The sequence below is a fragment of the Ambystoma mexicanum genome, chromosome 14, assembly GCF_040938575.1.
Source record: "Ambystoma mexicanum isolate Mex_15411 chromosome 14, UKY_AmexF1_1, whole genome shotgun sequence".
Taxonomy (NCBI): domain Eukaryota; kingdom Metazoa; phylum Chordata; class Amphibia; order Caudata; family Ambystomatidae; genus Ambystoma; species Ambystoma mexicanum.
The window spans coordinates 596,911,663-596,932,183 of record NC_090940.1 but is presented as its reverse complement, the minus strand read 5'-3'; the positions used below and the strand labels follow the sequence as shown (position 1 = coordinate 596,932,183).

The following is a 20,521-nucleotide window of genomic DNA, read 5'->3' as shown; positions in this document are numbered from 1 at the left end:
GCTCGGTCGGAGTCCGTTTTCTCCCAGAGCGGGCCGTCTGTGTGGAGGTGTTAGAGAAGGAAAAGGGGACAGGGTAAGGTTCCCACATATCCTACCTGGTAGGATGGGGTAAAGGTGTTACAGGGAAGAGAGGGATACCGCGTCTCGCCATCCTGTGTCCCACTTTCATTCCCCGAAGACCTCTCTCACCCAGGTGATCATCCCGCACTGGTCCACCCCCAGGAACTGGATCCAAAAGCAATGGCCGTGTCCTGGCCCAGGGACTAGCGGGTGAGACACCTGCTGGTTTCTCACACTTAGAATACCCGGGTAATTTCCCATGTAGCTGCCCCCAACCTCCCCCTTCTTTACTCTCACAGTTGGTAGGTGCTGAATTAGCACCTTTAACATAGTATTAAAGGAGTAATTCATGCACTCCTTATAATCTGACCTTTCCCTGCCTTGAATCCCTGTTCCACCAATACCCCATGCAATATACAGCTACTTACGGTTTTCAGACTTAAGCTTGCCTAGAGCCTCTGTTGTGAAGTCTTCCATGCTCAATAGTTACAGTAAACTTTGCTTACTGCAATAGTAGCATACTGGTCTATTGGTTGGAAGCTCTGTGTTGTTTCACTGAGTCTTTATACCAGTCTACCATTGCTGATACAACTTATCTTGAAGGTTTTTACTGAATCACTACTGGTGTAGCGTTCTTGCAAGCTGACCTTAGTGGCCCTGCACACATTTAACACAAAAGGGTAACCAAACTCTCACTTGGTGACAAGGATCAGCAGTAAGGCTTAGACTAAGGAGACCAGGAGCGTAGTGTAACATATGGCTAACAAGAGATTGATAACAATGGTAAGTATATAAAACACTTATTTATTTAGCAATAGAGAGGTTTTGTACTCGAATACTACAGGTATTTCAATACTACAGGTATTAGGTACCTAAGCCAGGGATGTCATTTCACCAAAATGCCAGGGGTAGCGGAAGTGACACCACACAACCATTGGCCTCTGAAGACATCACAGGAAGTGATGTCATTTGACCCCACCACCAAGTGACATCACGGGAAGCAATGGAACACAACCTTTCACCCCTTGATAAAACAGAAGTGGCATCACATAGCATTGTTCTTAAGTACACTGCAATAAATATGGTTACGATATCACTGTAATTTGATATACATTTCAAACAAGAATGGATCACCTTATGTATCATTAATATCATTGCATATAGGCCCATTTTACCAAATTACTGTGAATGCAAGCAGAAGTCCAAGGCCAAATAATAATGATGTTATTATATAGCACTTACACTTAAGCGCTTCATATAGAAAAAATATACATACAATATCACCCAACCTGTGTTGGTACTCATTTATAAACATCAGAAGGATGAAAGGCTGAGTTGGCCTTGCTGGAATTCGAACCTGCAGATCACACATCGCAGCAGTGAGCGCTCAACCCACTGAGTTATCTTACCGGCTATAGTAAAATGAGCAATTACATGACGGAATGTTCTCAAAGTCAGAAAGCAAATTACACTCTGTAGTGTAGATCATTAAACTGGTAACTGAGATTTAACAGCATGCCAGTTCATCGGCAGGTCTGGTGCAAAGTTGGTCACATGTCAAACCTGCTTTTCAGGCTTCAGAGGTTGGGAAAATACATACCATTGGGAGGGTTCATAACTGTGTGTTAAAGAATTTAGAGTAGGGCTGGGAAAGCAGTGCAGTCACACGGCACCCCTGCACTCTGGACACTCGTTACCTCATACATGTAAACAAACATCCTGAACAGCATGCGATGGAGATAGGAAAGATAGACACATTACAACAAAGCAGTAATTGTGGCACAATTAAATCAAGGGCCACTTTATGTGCTATGGTCAAACATTTCTACACTGTACACCAGCTTTTAGGCACAAGGATTTTTTTAAGTGACCGAGGACACTGAGATGGAACATCTTGTGATGATCGTAACAGAGACAACGGCAGAACAAACCATGCTATAACTGCAACTTGCAACAAAGAAAAATACATAGTCCGAAATTGATGCTTATTCTATTCTAAATGCTTTTTGGAAGTTTTTGCCTGCATTGTGAATGTGAGGCGTTTAAGAACTCACCCCCTCAAGTGTGCCTGAAATAAACTTGAGTCTAGCAATTACTGTATAGAATTCCAGAAAGACAAATGATTTGTTATTCCTATTCTTTCTTATTTAGGGTAACTGCTCAAAGTGTTACACTTGTGGAACCCCGCTGTTTTTGAAGAGGCCTAAACAAGGAAGCCAGCCACTCCAAAAACAAAGAGCCACTGGCCACAGCCCAGGAGCTTCAATTAAAATAAAAAGAAAAAAAAACAAGCTTTTATTTTATGGGTAGCAAGGGAGACCTCAGGGGTCGCAGGTGCGACGCCTGGTCACCCCCAAATGACATCCCTGCCCCATGTGAAAAGTGCTTGCTAGAATTCTTAGATTTCCTGAATACTGTTTATTACGACTAAGGATCAAGAGATCACACAAGAGCTGCAAATGTAGTGCAGCACCTTTATTCAAAAGTAACCAGATGAATGGGGTGAACGCCTACAGGGCTTAGGGTTACAACTAAAAAACACAAGAGGCACAGCGATACTAAAGGAGCCACGATTTGACCAAATGGATTTACTCAAACTGGTGCAAGGGCCTTGCTCGGCCAGCACCACTTCTTTCAGGATTCCCTATTCTAATAAACAGTTTCAATAACATAGCGCCACAGATTATTTCTTGGCTTCAAAGTCCCACGGATACAGCAGCCAGCTGGCTTCTTGAACTCCTCTACCCACAATTATTAATTCCACCATACTTTAGGATTTGATGAAGCTGTGGTATTTTCAGAAACAGGTTGCCCTCTTGGGCCAAGGTTTTCTCTGGTTTCTTATCCAACCACAGCAGCCATGAACTTAAAAGGTTTCAAGCGTCTCCTTTTGGTCATGGCCAGAACCCAAGATATAGCTCCTTTGTAAGCTTTTAGCGCTTCGCTTCCTTTACATCTTTCTCTGCCAGGATCTGAGATTTGGGCCTCACCAGCTCTCAGCATTCTCGCTAAGGCTCTGGTTGTCCCTTCTGGCTCCTTTGCTACATCTCCTTCTTCTAGGTAGTGTGAGGGGTCAGAAATATGAGAGAGACATAAATGGTAATGTTTTCAAAATTGGACATTTTATTAAAATAAAAGGGTTTAAAAAAAGGCCTTTCTATCCCTATCCAAATGAGAGTTTCCCTGTATTTGAAATCAAAACTACGAAACAGTTTGGGTCTCGTTGTCCCAACTTTAAGCAAATAGTCTGTGTGTCCAAAACCTATCTGACCCTCACACTTAAATGAACAACAAAATGTCTGAAACTTAGAAGAATAAGTGTAACAACTAAGTTTATACATCCAACAAAGCAATCCTTGGATCCAGGGGATAGTTTGCTTCCCCTGAATTGTTTCAGGTATGAAATGTTCAGTTAAAACAACAGTTCCGTAGGAGTAGGAGTGGTAGAAGAACAAGTTACTTACCGCTGGTAACTTACTTTCAACTGGATGTTCCTCCCATATATTCCTCATCTTTGATATCTCCAATGTCAAGCTTCAACTGCTTCGGAAAGAGAAATTTCAGCAGAGGGGCGCTGTGCGTCGATGCAGTCGACTCAATGTCCCTTGAGGGCCTCGGTCTTGAGGATGTCATCAAAGGCATATATAGCACACGCAGCACCCATTGGCTTCAGTTCTGTTTTTTCATGTCATTCTCAAGTAGAACTACCCACATCAACACGGGTGTGACCGTACTAGGCTTTGAAGGAGCCAAAGCTGTCAATTTCTACTGAGGGGTAGGCTGGGAGGGCGATGAGGAATATGTGGGAGGAACATCCAGTCGAAAGAACGTTACCAGAGGTAACTTGTTCTTCAATGGATTTTGTCCTCCCATGTATTCCTCCTCTTTGATAGACTCCCAAGGCAGTGTTTGTCTTTGTGGAGGGAGTAAGAATTTTGCCATCAATTGTTTCAATGAACAGAATGGAGGACAGCTTTTCCAAAGTTTCCATCCTGACTTGGGGTAGAATCAAGGCAGTAATGCTTAGTGAAAGTGTGTATTGTAGACAACGTAGCTGCCTCACATATGTTTTTAATAGGAATACCTCTTTGCAGAGCAGAAGTAGTAGCCATGCCCCTAGTGGAATGGGCTCTCAACCCATCTGGGTGATCCTTGCCGGCTAGCCTGTAGCATTCTGAAATAGCTAGAATGATCCATCTGGATAACGTCTGATTTGTTACAGCCTGACCCAGTCTGTGACCCATATAACCTATGACTAGTTGGTCATCCAGGCAAAGTTTTGACAACCTTGAAATGTAGAAGCTCAGAGCCCTACGTGGATTGAGCCTGTGCAACCTGAGGTGGAGGATAGAAAGTGGGTTACACAATCTTTTGTCCTAAATGAAAGTCTGAAATGACCTTAGGTAGAAATGAAGGCTTAACCCTCAGGACGGCCTTGTCCTTGTGAAACACTGTAAATGGTGGTTTAGAGGATAGTGCCTGCAACTCACTTACTCTAGGGGCTGAAGTTAGTGCTACCAACAAGATGGTCTTGAAAGTTAGTAAACTTAAGGGACATGAACGGATAGGTTCAAATGGTGCATACAAGACATTTTAACATCCTATTGCAGTCTCAAACGGGAACCTGAAAGGGAGATGGAGGTAACACATTAGTGAGTCCCTTCAGAAATTGTATCACCAAAGGGATCTTAAAATATTAAGTTTCCTCAGACGAGCACTTGAAGATGGATAGACCTGCCAAATAACCTTTAATGGTCCCGACCTGGAGCCCCAGATTGGCTAGGTACAGTAGAAAGGATAACACCTGTGGTGTTTGCATAGCAAAGTGTCCACATTCTTGTCCCTGCACAAATTGTAGAATTTGTTCCAATGGCAGTGGTACAAAGACTTTGTTGCGGCCTTCTGGCCGAAAGCAAAATGTCTATTAGTTCATCCGGGAGGTCCCAATCCTTGTATCTCAGCTTCTCAGAAACCATGCTTGAAAGCGGACTGTCTTGACCTCTGGATGCAGAACCCGACCAACCTTTCGCGAAAGAAGGTCCTCTCTTTGTGGAAGACGTATTGGAGGGCAGATGGACATGTCCAGAAGGTCCAGGTACCACGTCCTCCTGGCCCAATCCGGGGCAATTAGGATCATTTGTCTCTCCAACTTTCTCAACCTGCTGATCACGTGAGGAATGACTGGGACTGGAGGAAACGCGTACAGGATTGGAAACTCCCAGTTCATCACAAACACGTCTCCTAGAGCTCTTCTTGGGGGAAATTCCCTGGAGCAGAACAGTTCGCCCTTCCGGTTGAAACTGGTCAGCAACAGATCCACTGGAGGGGTTCCCCAAAGTGTGAAGATCTCTTGAAGGACTTCCTGAGCTAGTTACAACTCATGGGAGACTGTGCTCTGTCTGCTCAGAGCGTCCGCCACAGTCTTCTTCTCTCCGGCTAAGTGAGCTGCCAATAGTGAGATTCCTTCTTGGATTGCCCAGAACCAGAGCAGCACTGCCTCTCTGCACTGTGGTAGTGACCCTACACGTCCTCACTTGCTGAGGTAGTACATGGCCACTGTGTTGTCTGTCATTATCAGGACATTCCAGCCCTGTACAGAGGGCAGAAAAGCCTTCAGCTCAAGTCATCTGGCCTTTGTCCCGGACTCGAGCCCTTTCCTTACCGGCTTTAGAAGGCACGGTAGGAGCATGGCCTGCCTGCTTCAAGGGTTTTTGGCTCTCGAATATCTTAAGCATTTCTTGCCTAAATGCTTCCCATTCAGCAGGAGTGGAGACCTTAGTGGGACAGGATATAGCCTCTCAGGAGAGGAGTCGAACGAGGACGTTGAAATAGGCAATTTATGGTGCCTCTTCTTCGACGAGGAGTGGTGGGAGCCACACCTCACCCTGGACCTTTTAGTCTTTCTTCGAGGAGAGTCACCTCTCGTTTCTTGAACGGGTTAGTGGATGGAGTCTTAGGGAATCTACCTACCGCCAATTTCCCCTTGTGCTCCTTCAGAGCTTTTCCAGTCATCGATTGACACTTTAAACAGGCTGAGGTCTTGCGCTCCACACCGAGACACCACAAGCATACTTTATGTGGATCAGTCAGCGACATCTTGGCATCGCAGTCTTGATACTTTTTAAACCTGGTCTTTGGTGTAGTCGGTGTCGAAGACGAAGACATATTCAGAATTTCTCTAGGAAATACTGAAGCGCGCTGTAGTTCTCGAAGCATAAGCTTACTCCGAAAAATGGAACTGAAGCCAACCTGCACTGCGCATGCTATATATGCCTTCGATTTAATTTTCAATTGTTTGCATTTTTAAAGTGCTCACACAGCCCGGGGGCATCGAGGCGCTGTTACAGATTTTTTTATTTTGTTGTGGTCTTAGTTGCATAACGCGCTTAAATACCCGGAGGTTTTTAAGTGCGGACCCGGGGATCGAACCTGTGTTCCTTCGCGTCATCTCGCTTCCAAGGCAAGCACGTTGCCACTGAGCTATCCTCCTGCTACATCATCCTCAAGAGAGAGGCCCAATCTTTCTGAAGCAGCTGAAGCTGGATATTGGAGATATCAAAGATGAGGAATACGTGGGAGGACACAATCTATTGGAAAGGTCTCTTTCATATAACACCATCTTAAGATGAAAATGTCTCTTCCAAACAAATGATGTTTCAATGAACGTAAAGTATCTCTTGGCAACTTGAGCAAGGATGGTTTTAGCACTTGCTCAGGGATGATGAAAACATTGTCCTTCCCAAACACTGATTCCCCAAGAGTAGTGGAAAAGTCTCCCTTATGCAACTATTTCTCAAGAATGTCAAAAAGTATCTTCTCAAAGCAGTTCATGACTTTTGTAAGGATGGCTGAAAAAAGGGTCTATTTCTACTCAGCAGTTTATTGATTAGGATTTCCTTGTATACTGCCCTGCCAGGAACCTGTGTTACAATGTCTTTTCTATTTATGAACTTTAGCTGGTTTACCCGGTGTACTCTCCGGTCAGGTATCTTCCCCCAAGAAGGGTCCTCTAGTTTCAAAAGGAACCCCTGGTTTACTCTCCTGCCAGGTATTTCCCCTTCCCCAAAGGCTCACTGCCTAATGCAACACCTTCACCATAATCTTTCAATACTCTTTCCTTCTCAAGTATAACACAGTTCTTACTTCTTCACTGTTTTATACTCCACTGGCTTCAGTTATTACTTGTTCCAGCCTCTGCCACATTGGCATCCCCTGTTTGGAGGCCTGTTCACGTTTTGCTCTTCAACTTCATTAATTATGGTTCATTAGTTTGTGGCAATCCTTGTTCCAATCCTCCCTGCACCGACCGTGCACATCTCATATGAAGAGTTGTACAAATCCTGCCTTTCAATCACTTCACTAGTAATGTTCATTTGCTTTTCATAATGTTTACTCAAGCTTTCCCCATATAGGCATCCCGTATATGGAGACTTGCTTAAACTTAATCTTTCAATGTTACTTAGTGGATATTCACATAAACATATAAACATCTTGGTAATTGCTGGTACTCCTGTCGGTACGCCCCGGTCCTCCCAACACTCCAGGGCAGACTCACCGGTATCTCTTGGCATCCCGACCTTTGGAACACTGAGGAAGAGTTCCCCCCCCCCTGCAGGCACCGGTGAAATGATGGCTCTGTAGCATCAGCGCGCTTCCGCCAGCCTTCTCCTCGCTGCCGGCTCCTTCGCAGTTCACATTTCTGCTTCTGCCACGCTGCTCCCGGCCTTTCTCCTCTCCGGTAGGAAGCAATTGCCTCCTTCAGCGTAGCTTGCCCGAATGTGTCTCTCTCTGGTTCTGCTTCCCGCTGTGCCCGCTCTGCATCTCTCCTCCCTTTCTGTTCAGTTTGGCTCCAAAAGCACACCATTTTTAAATGTCTCGCACAGCTGACTGGAATACCAATAAATAGTCTGCACATTCATCTTGGTGTGCTTCTTTCTCCACATTAACTCCTTTCTCCTCTTCCTCGTCCCAGTACTATAGGTTTTCTGGGATTTGGAATACATTAGAGATTGAGGCTTCGTAAAGTTACAATGCTTTGGATTTACATTCAAGTCAAGATGGCGACACCTAGATGTTAAATGAACACAACGTGTAAATAAAGGGTGAATGTCATCCTGCCTAGAATGTCTAGCAAGAAGAGGTCTTTGAGTTTATTAGAAGGATTGGTATACTAGCAATATGCCATCAAGAAAGCAGGGATTATAAGATCTTCACATAGAAGAGGGCCATAGCGCGTCCCTCCTGATGATGATCAGCACTTCTGTCAGACAGCCATCTCCTCCCATGTGATCCTCCCTTATACCAACCCCAGGGTCAGGATCAGGTAGCGGATGCCGTCCACTGGCCACATGGGAGGAGATTTTAGGATGGGGATCAGTGTTGATGCCACAGGATTCATCACAGTAGGTAATCCTGCCCGACACCCTTCCTTCAGCAAACTATTGGACTTTATAATATTCGTGATCAACCTGTTTAATTAATACTTTTTTTTTATAACTTGCTTAATACCGGAGACCAGTCTCTAAGTGCAGGACTGGGATTCGAACCTGTGTTGCTCGGAGTAGTCTTGCTACAAGACAAACGTGCTGCCCCTGAGCTATCCTCCCAGCCCCAGTTTAATGAATAATGTATTGATTGTAGCATCTTCAACTTCTTTCAACTCTCTTTTCGCGATTGACCATGCCAGTTTCAATGCAAGCTTTCTCGGATGTACTGAATTCACCACTTTGGTGCCTTAGCTAGCTATGCTCAGTCCCTCCCCTGTTGTAATTTGTATTTTGTTTATTTGCATAGCGCGCCTGGCCCCAAAGACATCTGGGCGCATATCTTCAGTTACAGTGACATATTATACAACAGGACACAGTAGTACAAGATACAGAATATAAGATGCAGAATATATATACAATCACATAACTTACAGGCTGTTTACAAAGTATTTACATTCAGGGTGCATGCCGGACCATGGCAGTGGCAATGGTACAAGGTCGTTCTCAGAGGTAGATTTAAAGCCGATGTGGCAAGTGAGAGTTAATGGTGTCTTGAGCAGTAAGCCACAGTTTAGCTTTGCTCTTGAAGGAATGGAAGGAAGGTTCCGATCTGAGGGGGTTGGGCAACGAGTTCCACAGTTTAGTGGCGAGGACTGGGAAACTAACCCGACCCGCTTTCTGAAGTTTGAACCTGGGAAGGGAGAGACAGTGAGCTTGGGCTACTCTCTGCGGGTGGCTAGAGTTCTGGGGTGTGAATCGGCTAGCCAGGTAGATGGTAGATTGGTTCTAGTTATTACAAGTCTGGGGTGGGCAAGCATTTAAAGCCTCACATCCGCCATCTTGAAGGCGGGCAGAGGTTTGGCAGCGTGACTCTGTGTACGGTCTCTGTATCGGCTCTATTTTGTATTGGGCTTTGGTTTCAATCAGGTGGTAGTTTGCTTTTCCCCCATCTGGGAGCTGGGTCTAGGGCACGTGTGGATCTGGCAGGTGGAATGCTGATTGCATGCGAAAGCATTCACTATTTCAGGTCTCCTTTAGATACAGTGTGTGAAATAGGAGGCAGCTTCTCAAGCTCAGGGCCATGCAATGAGACCAAGTACTTTTTCTGTAGTTCTGAAAATCACCAATAAACGGTGTGAAATTAAAACATGACACACATTTCTAATACGGTTCATTTAAAAAAAATGTTTATTCTGCATCAGTCAAAATGTGACTTTTTACAAACACAAAAATAAACAATTCCATACAATCTTACTAAAATTCATAAGAGACATTTTCAAACAATTGAACATAAAATAACAGATTTACAATTCAAAAACACATGATCAAATTAGTGAGTCAGTTCATTTTAATTAATCCAAGTAAACCTTAAAACATTTCACAAGATACATCTCTATCTAATCAATATATAAGACCACTGCCCTGGTCAGAAGAGATTTAACAGGGAAGACCTTAGCCATCCATGGTACTATGAGGGTTTCAATATCCTTTAGGAACCTAATACGGTTAATGCAGCATAAGGAACGTTTGCTATATGTTTATTTATAAAGGTATGCAAAGACTTGGCAATACAATAAAGTAACACTTACTCATGAGAGTTATGTACAATAGATGAAAGGGCCAGGATTAAATTCCTACCTCATAGATGCGGGCAATGCCACACAGCAGGTTTACTTCGCCGGGGAACCGATCCAACCCCTGCTTAAAAAGCTGCAAGGCTGTTATGGGCTGGTCCAATCTGATATATACCTACATCAAAAACACAAAGAAGCAATGAAAGCAAGGACTCTGTGTCATTTCAACAGACTGGATTAATCAGCAATTACAAATTACACTTTCTTTAAATATGGAGAGAAAAAAAAAAATCAGGTTTGTGGTTATTGTACATTAATTAAGTAGCATTCTTTTTTAAGAGGGCCTACACACACCTTGTGCGAGGCCCTGGTTTAAGGGGAGTGGCGTCGTTGCAAAATTAGAAGAGGCTCTTTGGGTATGCAATGTGCATTATATTTATCGCTTTAAAAAATGATTGTAGCATGGTTCAGAGCATGGGAGTCTTCTCTTAGTCCTTGTCTCCAAGGCAGAGATATAGCAACCTATTGGCCTTTAGAGGCTGTTTCCTCTTAGTCATCCTGACTCTCCAAGTAGAAGGGCAAAGCAGTCAAGGCAACCCTCCAGAAGACTAACTCGCTCAATAGTACAGTAGTGCACTTTTGATCAACACACAGGAGAAACAAACTCCACACAGTACGAGGTTACATTTGAGGGAAACACTGTTGCCTAGCTGTGGACCAGTGTCTTTAAACTCCAGGGTAGATTGAGCTCTTGGTTTACGTTACAAGGGACCCATTTATTTAAGCTGAACATCTATGTTAAATGAAAAAAGCCACAACATTGATGTCCCCAACATATAGTGAGTCAACAGTCGAATGCTTTAATACTTCATAAAGTTGCACTTTGGTCCTTATGCTGCCCCTTAAATTATACACAGCACTGTATTGCTTACTGAAATGACTCATGATGTATATTAATTACCCAATATATTTACAATGAAGCTCAAGAAGGGAAGGATCTAATTTAGTGATGACATATAAATGTGGACGGAGACAAGCAAGGAATGTTGAGAGGGATGGGCCAGATGCCGGTCCTTCTGTACAGTGAATGTCAAGCAACCTTTTGTGTGGTCAGGCTTGAAGGCCTTCTGCAAAACCTGGGTGTCACAGTTAGCATGGGTGTGTTGAAACAATGAACATGGAAACAGGAGAGTAAATGCCCTGGGAAGCTGGAACTATAGTCACAATAGAGGGTGGGCATTGAGCTGTGGCTTCCCGTTGAGCAATGCCCAGGTGGGCTGCCTCAAAGTTCTTGAGACCTGCTAGAAGTTGCACTGCAAAGACAACCAAATAAAATAAATAGGCTTTGTTAAAACAAACTAAAAAAAAGAGGAAAGATATGTATAGGTTAAGCCAGGAACCATATTGCAGAGTTCTGTAAGGAACCCGAGAACCGTAAAAAATAAAAACGATTTGTACAATTGTCCTATTGTGTGGACAGAGAAAGGGAGCAGACTCACACACCCAGACCAGGGCGCTCACACAAAATCTCAACCTGAATGGCTAACTGGGAAAAAGCTTGACTAATGGTTGGGGGCCCAAAGCCAGAATAGGGTAAGCGAGTGGGGCAGGGGCTGGGAAAACCACTCAGAGTTTGAGCTAGAGACCACTATATCCATCACACAATAGAGGTGCCGTGGTGGGCTCAAGGGGAACCTAAACTGGCAACTTCCAGAGAAGGAGCCAGTAACAAGTGTCACCAAAACAGACATCACCCTCAGCCGTCATCTGCAAACCAAGCAACCATTGACCAGGAGACAGCAACTGAGGCTTTTAGGATCCACTAGACCCAAATGAGTGACTTTCCATACAATTTCCCTGGGAAGTTCTACTCTGATCAATGGCCTATATACACTAGGGCATTTGGACTTAGGCCCACAGTCACTGAAACTAGTACTGGTCTTATGAACATGTCTCTCACCCATTTTGTTCTCCAACACTGCTCACACTCTCAAGGAAAAATGGCCAAGTTTAGTTCTATCCACACTCCATTATCATCATCATCATCATCATCATCATAGGTCATCTATAAATCCCCTCAATCTAGGATAGAACCAAGCATCACACTAATAATTTAGCTTCAAAATCCATGGAAGGAAACCAATGCCCTTTACAAACTGTAGTCCCCAGTCTCACAATTCAGTACAGAAATTAACCAGAACTTCCAGAACTACTAAGACCAACAATTCTAATTTAAGGCAGTGTTTATGAATAAATAAAATAATTGATGAATGCATTAACTAGGAGCATATTAAGCTTGTGAAAACTCAATGTTCAAAGTGACCAAGGGCTTCTTCATTATTTCTGCAGACAAATGTTCTGATCCAGATATTCTAAACTATCTACCTGACTAACTGGTCTAAATTGACTTTACAACAACAGTTTGTAGGCATTCTAGGAGGAGCGGGAGATGTGCAATATAGTGAAGACCAGGATTAAAAGGAACAGTAGTGGCGGAGGGGCCACCATATCTTTCACCTACCAAAACCAGATTGGTGTTTATGGTTATTATCGTGTTTTACACCCGATGGGCTTCTTTTGAGCAGTTGACCGTATGCTTTGTGGAGATGTCGCCTACGACAGTTAGCAATAACCGACTTAATTAGGAATAAGTTTGATGTCTCCTGAACTTGGTACTTGCATACATTTCAAAGATTATGAATATTCCAGAGTGCAGCATTCGCCCATCCCTGTACTTCTGGCTCCCACTTCGAACGTAAGGAGCTAGAGATGCAAGAGGATTACAATTTAATGAGATTGGGAGGTCATACTCACTTTTGCCAAAAAAAGAAAAGTGTCAATCATATCTTGGTTTTTGAGGGCAGATTTAAACTGTTTTTCGGCCTCTCTGTACAATCCCAATCTGAAAAAAAAAGTCAATACATAAAAAAAGAAAACAGGGAGCCAGCATTAGCCTTTACATCAAACATACGTAGACAAAGAAAACCTGAAGTTTTAAGTAGACGGATGGTGGGAATAGGCACTAAACTATGTATGGAAAACTAGAGGAGATACAAGATAACTATCAATTTACATGAGAAGGGACTCATCAATACGTATTTACATGAATACTAAACAATCCCAGTGAATGGCATGACAAAAAGGCAAGCACCCGAGTATGGATCAGAGAGTTCCAGTATGAAATAAACTGCACCCATGAAAGGTTTCCAAACATGAATCTGTACCCCTCCGCACTTGTATTCTTAAATATCCACCTCCTTCCCAAAGTCTGCACCATCAATCGTAAAAACAGTAACAAGAGTAGCCCTTATCCAGGATGGCACGCCGATATTCAAAAACAAGACCTTTCTGCGTACGTCTGTAATTTCAATCCACAAAAGATTTGATATATTCAAGCAAGTTGCTCCTTCCACTGAACACACTAAGCATTTATTATCCAATTTAAGAACTTGAAACATATTTCTAAAGGAATATATAAAAAAGTTGTGAGTTGATAGTACAGGCACTTGAAAAAAAGGTACTTTTTAAATATTTGTGCGCACACCTGGATAAAAAGAGTCAAGTCATTTTCTTTTTTTACTAAAGAGTTTGTGAGATACTGGCTGTAAGGAACGGTTTTAAGTCTGTAAACTAAAGTCTGCAAGGTGACTATATCCTTTTCTCAACCTTTTTTCATAAACACAGCTACCACTTTTAAGCACAGAACAGCGTTATTCTTTTTATTTGTGGTTTGAGAACCAAATAACCAATGAAATGTAATTGCAGGTATTGGAGGAAATGTGCATTATGCAAGATTTGTGCAATTTAATTGGGCCCGATTTCTCGATTTGTGCTTACACCCAAGTATTTTCAAAATATATCACTTCAACTAATTGTGATCTTGTAGGGAGACTATGCACATCAAGAAATGTGCAGTTTATGGGAAAAACACAGAACCAATAGTAAAATAAAAATTCACAAATTGGGTGCATAAAGCACAAGCCCGCTTAAAGCTCGGTGCGTTTAAAATGGGATGCAAAGTGTATGACCAATCCATGAGTGTGGAAATATTTGAAAGAGGAGATTTAGAAAGGTCTTAGAAGACAAGATTTGAAGACAGATATCCACTCTAGAATTCCACTATGTACAATCGCCATTTGCTATACAAGCAATGAAACAGAGAGAGTAGATAACACACCCTCCTCCCTGGACTCCTTCATGCATAATCACTGCATTGAAGCCAAACGGTGATATACTGGACCCTAAGGGCCTGATTCATGGAAGTGTTTTATAATGGCGCAATCCCATAGGAAAACGTTCCATGAATCAGGTCCTAAAAGTCAGACAACAGCAACTGAAACCAAAGACGCTTTAATCAAAGAAATACAAATGTGACCACAAGAGTGTGCATTCCCTGTATAAAGGGTCAGAACTCCTGACACGGACGCCTCAGTAACTGCATCACAAAAGCATACACTAGTCCTTCACTGAGATACCAAGAATTACGGCAGCAAAGGCAACATTCTAATAGTGAAAGGGATCCCATGAACAGTCTTCACCAGTGGCTGAAAAACTCTGATTAGTGTTGCAGGATCTAATGGGGCATATTCCCGGATCATGTTAAACTAGTTACGATGGATGCCCCGTTCCATCACAAGATGAAACAGGATTGGCAGCTCAGAGGTTCTTGCTGCTTTTACCTCAATTGATTCAATGCATCAGTGAAGAAACCATGACGAGCACTGGGGCAGCTTTTGGCAAAAACAAGCAAATGCTTCAATCAATCTACTCATTGGGTCATCAAAGGAAACGTAAGCCACCTCAAATAACTGGAATGATGAAAACCATTCTAGAAGAACGGCTTAGGCAGGATTTCCGGAACCCAGGCATAAGGGATGGAGAGGTGATACGTACCTGTAGTAGCATTTCCCAAGTTGGACCTTCCACCACCAGTCTTTGAACTGAGCATGCTCAGTGGCAAGCGCAGCTAGATCCAGAGCCTGCAAAGGTAAACGAAGAAGACAAAAAAGAGACCATCATTAGGACACTGCCATCCACATGTTATGGTCATGTTATCGCTGAATTACAACTGCAGACAGAAACTTTAGAAAACTACTGCCCTGGTTAACAAAAAGAGACTTAACATTGGCTGGGGTTTAAAGAATAGCGATTGAGAAACCGGTTTGGTCTGGACTGAAGACTCCATGAAAAGAAGCATAACATGCCGATTCTACGAGACAGTGAAGTACAGCTTGGATATACTACAAAACAGTCCAGTCGCAGAACTAGAAAACATTTTGAGCATTCTTTTACTTACATTATGAAGAGGTATTCTAGATTGCAGAAATACTACCGATGCCCATGAACAATCTGAAATCTTAACAGTAAAATGGACTAGAAACACCCATTTTTATTTAGTATTTAATCAATTATGGGGATTTCTTCTGCCCTTATTGACACCTAAATTGAAATCTACATTTGAAATAAAAATGGAACAGTTTGCATCAGTATTCAGTCCAGGTTCTCTGATAGATAACTGGCTCACCAGAGGTTGGTGATCTCTGAAAGCCCCACAGGGATGAACTAAGTCTTTCTGCATTGGCCCATCTATCACCCCAAGACACAGCACACAAGTGTATGCACTCACCTACAAAAGCAGGCTCTCCACCCTTGCCCTTTGCCTTGCCTTGGGCTCTGAGGTGGACAAACTCAGACCTGCAAGTGGTTTGGAAACTTTCATGGGAATTAATCAATGAAGCAGTTAAATGAAGGTAGCTAGGTTTCCCCTTCTTAGAAGATTTATGGTTCTCAGAATGTCCTTTACCTCCTCAGAACTGTGCTGAAGTAGGAACACTTTTCTACAGTACCTTTGGAACCGAATGTGAGCTGAAAAAGTTGTCCTGTACCACAGACCAAGCCATCCGACTCAGTGCTTTCCTGCCAAGAGGTAATCGCAAATGCATATGGCCTGAACCTCTGAGGAGTGGGAGGAATTTAGCGGTCCCTTTGAAAGTGATGGGGCAACCTTACAAGAAGTACCAAAAGGCGATGTCTACTTGGAGATGCTTCAGGTGCCAAATCCCTCTTACGGCTAGGATGCAAAGTACTCCGTCCCTACACAAAGTTCATGGTGACTTGTTGGACTGGACCCTTTTTAGCTTTGACACCAAGCAAGTTCTCAGCTGCCTGGGTTTTATATCAGTACAGAACTGACACAAACATATGTGGTGAAAGCTCCTGAGACAGCTGATGCAGACTTGAGGGTCAGCTGCTGTGAAGTGCTTACCATATCTCGTGCACCACTTGACCATGGTCATTAACGGCATGTGTAGGTGGTAGGCGAATGCTAGAGCAATATAGCTGATCAAAAGATATATGACCCATGACGACACAAAGGAATAAAACACCACCCTAAAAAGGGAGGTGCATGGATAAAGCACCTCCCATGTCAGCCGGATAGGTTTGAAAAACAAAGTGGTAGGTTATGCTCCCTGACACACGGTTCAAGAGTGGGGCCTGGTGCATTTGGGGAGGGGAGGGAGAGGCTTGTGCCTATTGACCCCATTCCAAAGTACTGGAGAAGCCTTATCCCTCTCCAATCTTTGCCGCAGGCTTACGCAACCAGTTGGAAAGGCGGGAGAGCAGGACACCAGAGAAAAAATGCACAGACACACACACACTCACTCCCACCCCTCCAAAACACACACACACACACACACACACACACAGACAGACAGACAGACAGACCCACACACTTCCGCCCCCTCCAATACCCACCATAAACTAGTGATCTAGTGATACAGACAAGTGAAGAGCAAGTGGAGCCATGCACCAGAACAAAAAGGAGCAGTAAAATCTACACACACGCACACACACCCCCCCCCCATATAACTGACGGTCTCCCAGATATAAACACCCTTAAAACACAAAGCGGTGCAAATAGGCAGCAGGTGAAGCGCTCCCGGTTTCCCCAGAGTTGAGTAGCGAACTTCTAAAAGCTGGGGGTGGTCTCTCAGATTACTTTTAACGATTTAAACTCACATTTTTGACGTCATTTACATGGTGAAAGATGTATTCAAAAAGTGCCTAAAAAAAGAAACAGAGTGATTAAAACCATGAGATAAACAAGTACACATGACAAATATACATGACTCAGATATTTAAGGAAGTCATCCACAAACAACAAAAGACCTAGTCCACGATTCTCAGATACTTACCATTGCACAGCGAGCTAGCAGAGCTGTGGTCTGGGTGTGGGGTGTGGGGGGGGGGAGGGAAAGGGGATTGCGTGCCTATGAAGTGGTTTGGTTTCTGAGATACTCGTAGAAGTGGATAGGCCATCTCCCAACTCTTCCCGGGTTTGCACTAGCAGACAGGAAATAAAAGGACATACAGGATGCCCGTAGATCATGTGCATGTGAGCCGCACTATCCCATGGTAGAAAGTTGTAATCGTTTACAACATAAATTCCCTTGTTGCATCAGTTCCCACACTCAAATCGACTGCTGTGATGGCATTGTGAGAAAAAAAAAACTGAAGAAATAACATCTGAGGTGGATTGGCTCTACTAAATACTGCTGTGAGCAGCCCAAGTTCCCGAATTGGACTTGAGTCCGCTATGTCCACTGGGAACACAAGTAAGATGAATCCACAGATCAACTATGCATCAATAGTTCCAGAAATGTCTCCGACCAGGTTACTTAAAGGCTAGAGTTCTGGGTGCTATTAACATAGGACAGGTCGTGTTTTTCAGCTCAGGCAAACTAGTAGAAGGCAATTTGTTTAAAAGCATTTCATCGACAATCATTGTGATATAAAAAACAATTTAGTAGAAAACAAAATTATTTATATAGCTGGGATATAGATCAGAGAAAGCTTGCAGTCACTGGTCCTTCTTTGCTCTCTGTCGTGGTCTTCGGTATAACGCCCGGCAGGCAGTACAATATTTTCCTTCTGCAATATAGCCAACCCACCACTGAACTGAATCATGGTTCCTACTCCCGGCGCTCATGCTCTGCGGCACTTTGCTTGCTCCTTTCCTGTACAAGATCACCTTGCAGACTGCCACCGCCCAGCTCTTTTTGCGGCACTTGTATGGTGCCTTTGATAAGTAACGTCTCTCATATTGGGACTGGGACTCTTCCAGACTCTGTCTCAGCTGCCCTTGAAGTCTCTCAACCTGCTCTATGGGCATGGAGTGGCATGAGTTTCCTTTCAATTTTTGGAATTAGCAACCACTGCTGACCCCTCTCTTCCTTTGGGCATTTTGTTTACCCTTATAGAGCTCCCGCGTTGGCCGGTGGGGTTAAAATCCTGTTCTGGACCTTGTTATCAAATGGAAATGCCACCGATTACGCGGTGCACTGCTAGGGCCAGGTCTGACAGGCACCAGCATATCACACTGAGGAACTGAATAAGGCAGATGTAATATGATACGATACCAGAGGTTTCTAAGCGTGGACCCGGGGATCCAATCTGTGTTGCTCTGCGTTGTCTTGCTTCCAAGGCGATCATGTTGCCCCTAAACTATCCTCCCGAGAACATGTGGATGCTGACAGCCAGCTTCTCCCCTTTCTGATCTCCTTGGGGCGGCGGGCCGACATAATAATGAGGCGATATCGGTTTCAATGCACAGGAGAATGGGCTGCCCGAGTGCTTTCTCTAACAAAGGTCTGCAATGTTGGGAGCGGCTGTAATAACCAAGTTTAAGCATTAAAGAATACTCGTATAACCATCTAAATAGCACAATGACGCATTGACCTGCAGGAAAAGTCATTTAATACATGGCATCCATTTTACAAAATATTTAATTGCACAACAATATGTAAGGTTTTCTACAAACTTTTTTTAAAGCAACATTTACATTAATAACACCATAGCATCTTGTTTTAGTTGCTACTCAAAAGATGACCCCACATCTCTAATTATATTGGTATCCTGTGCAAGCATAAAAAAGGTTTTGCAACCCAACATTAGGTTAGAAAAAATAGCTTTAAACTGTTTTTGCACATAAGCCATTCAAAAGGCTAATTATTGGGGACCAAGATAATTCTATTGCTATTCTCTCAGGTGCCACAAGGGATTTATCGAATGTTCTTTTACACTGAAGAGTGTCCCATTAGATCTTCAGTGGCAGCGAGAAAATATATCGTGCTACTGTATCCTGGCTAAAATGCTTAAATTATTATCATCTTTGGGCCATTACGAAGGTCTAATGTTGGCAAACAAATGATCTTAAAAACACTGAAAAATAATAGCAGTCCTCTCTTGATCAACAGGGTAAACACATTCTGGCTTTGGGGCTATTTGAGAGGATTTCAAATAGTTCCTTAAAAATATTGAAAAATTGAAGACGTCCTGGGTAACTCTTAGACCTTTGCCCTCCAGTTTCTCTCTCATTATAGAGAATGTGCTTTTACATTCTCTTTCATATTTTTTCAAGTGATGTGGAACGTTTCCCCTTAAACAATGTGATCTGTGTAATTATATTTTATAACGTTTTATTATTCACATTTCTGTGTTATAATGTGCTTTCAAATACAAGTTATCTTATACTACAATGTTTTTATGGTTTAACATAAAACTTTGACTTTAACCAAGAGTAAAAGCCCTTGAGGCAAAGTCTTCATACACAATAAAAAGGGGGATGCAGAAGTTATCAATGTTGCATCCGGACGAAATTGAATGCTGCATGTAAACAGGGCAGGGCCACTCAATGTCTTCATGCAAATGTATGCCAACAGAGGTTAAAGGTGAACAGATGGATGCAAACATACCTTTGCTAAGTTGGGTTTTTGTGCATATTTTCCCAGATTCAATCTTGAAATATTAATAAAGGGTCCATCCGGATTTGTGAGCATAGAGGCCTGTGGAAAAGCAATGATGAACGTAAGCAACAAATCGTATGTCAGAGAACTTCAGATCCCCTCTTCAAAACAGCCGCCCTGTTTGGGAAACCGTAAATTCTATAGGTTCGATATAGGATCTGTGCGCTAATCACCACTTTGAATTAGAGAACTATAACTGTTCTAGGCCGGCAGCAAACACCCTGTCCCCCAAACCCACCCAATGGGGTTTGAGAATTGTAAAGAAAAGTCAAATGTTTGGGAAGGGCGACTTGTGCTCAGGATATTGTGCCTTTAAACATTTAAAAAACTTAAAAGGTAGTCATTATACTGGTATTTAGGATTTATTCCGTAATGTCGACAGCCGACACGTGTTTCGACCTCGTGGTCGTTCTCGTGCAGCGCCTAATAACGTTCGAGGGATTGAGCCCCATACACACCTTCTGCCCATTATAGGTGAAATAGAATCCTTCTAACAATCGTTCCGCACCGAATTTGAAGAATAGAATACTGTCAGGCAGTTCCAAACTGACTCAGACGCTGGCTGTAATTTGCGGCTGAGAAACATTTTCTGATC

At 43.1% G+C, this 20,521-nt stretch overlaps 1 protein-coding gene across 2 annotated transcripts in view; it reads right to left on the bottom strand.

Moving 5' to 3' along the window:
* TTC8 (tetratricopeptide repeat domain 8) overlaps positions 1–20,521 on the bottom strand; it is a 108,859-nt gene that overhangs the window by 44,934 nt on the left and 43,404 nt on the right. For both annotated transcript variants that reach the window (XM_069637957.1, XM_069637958.1), the window contains 5 exons: positions 19,876–19,965; positions 17,141–17,185; positions 15,014–15,099; positions 12,935–13,022; positions 10,185–10,295 (listed from right to left, as the gene is read on the bottom strand). In XM_069637957.1, the coding sequence (XP_069494058.1) occupies positions 10,185–10,295; positions 12,935–13,022; positions 15,014–15,099; positions 17,141–17,185; positions 19,876–19,965 (420 nt within the window). The remainder of the gene's footprint in view (positions 1–10,184; positions 10,296–12,934; positions 13,023–15,013; positions 15,100–17,140; positions 17,186–19,875; positions 19,966–20,521) is intronic.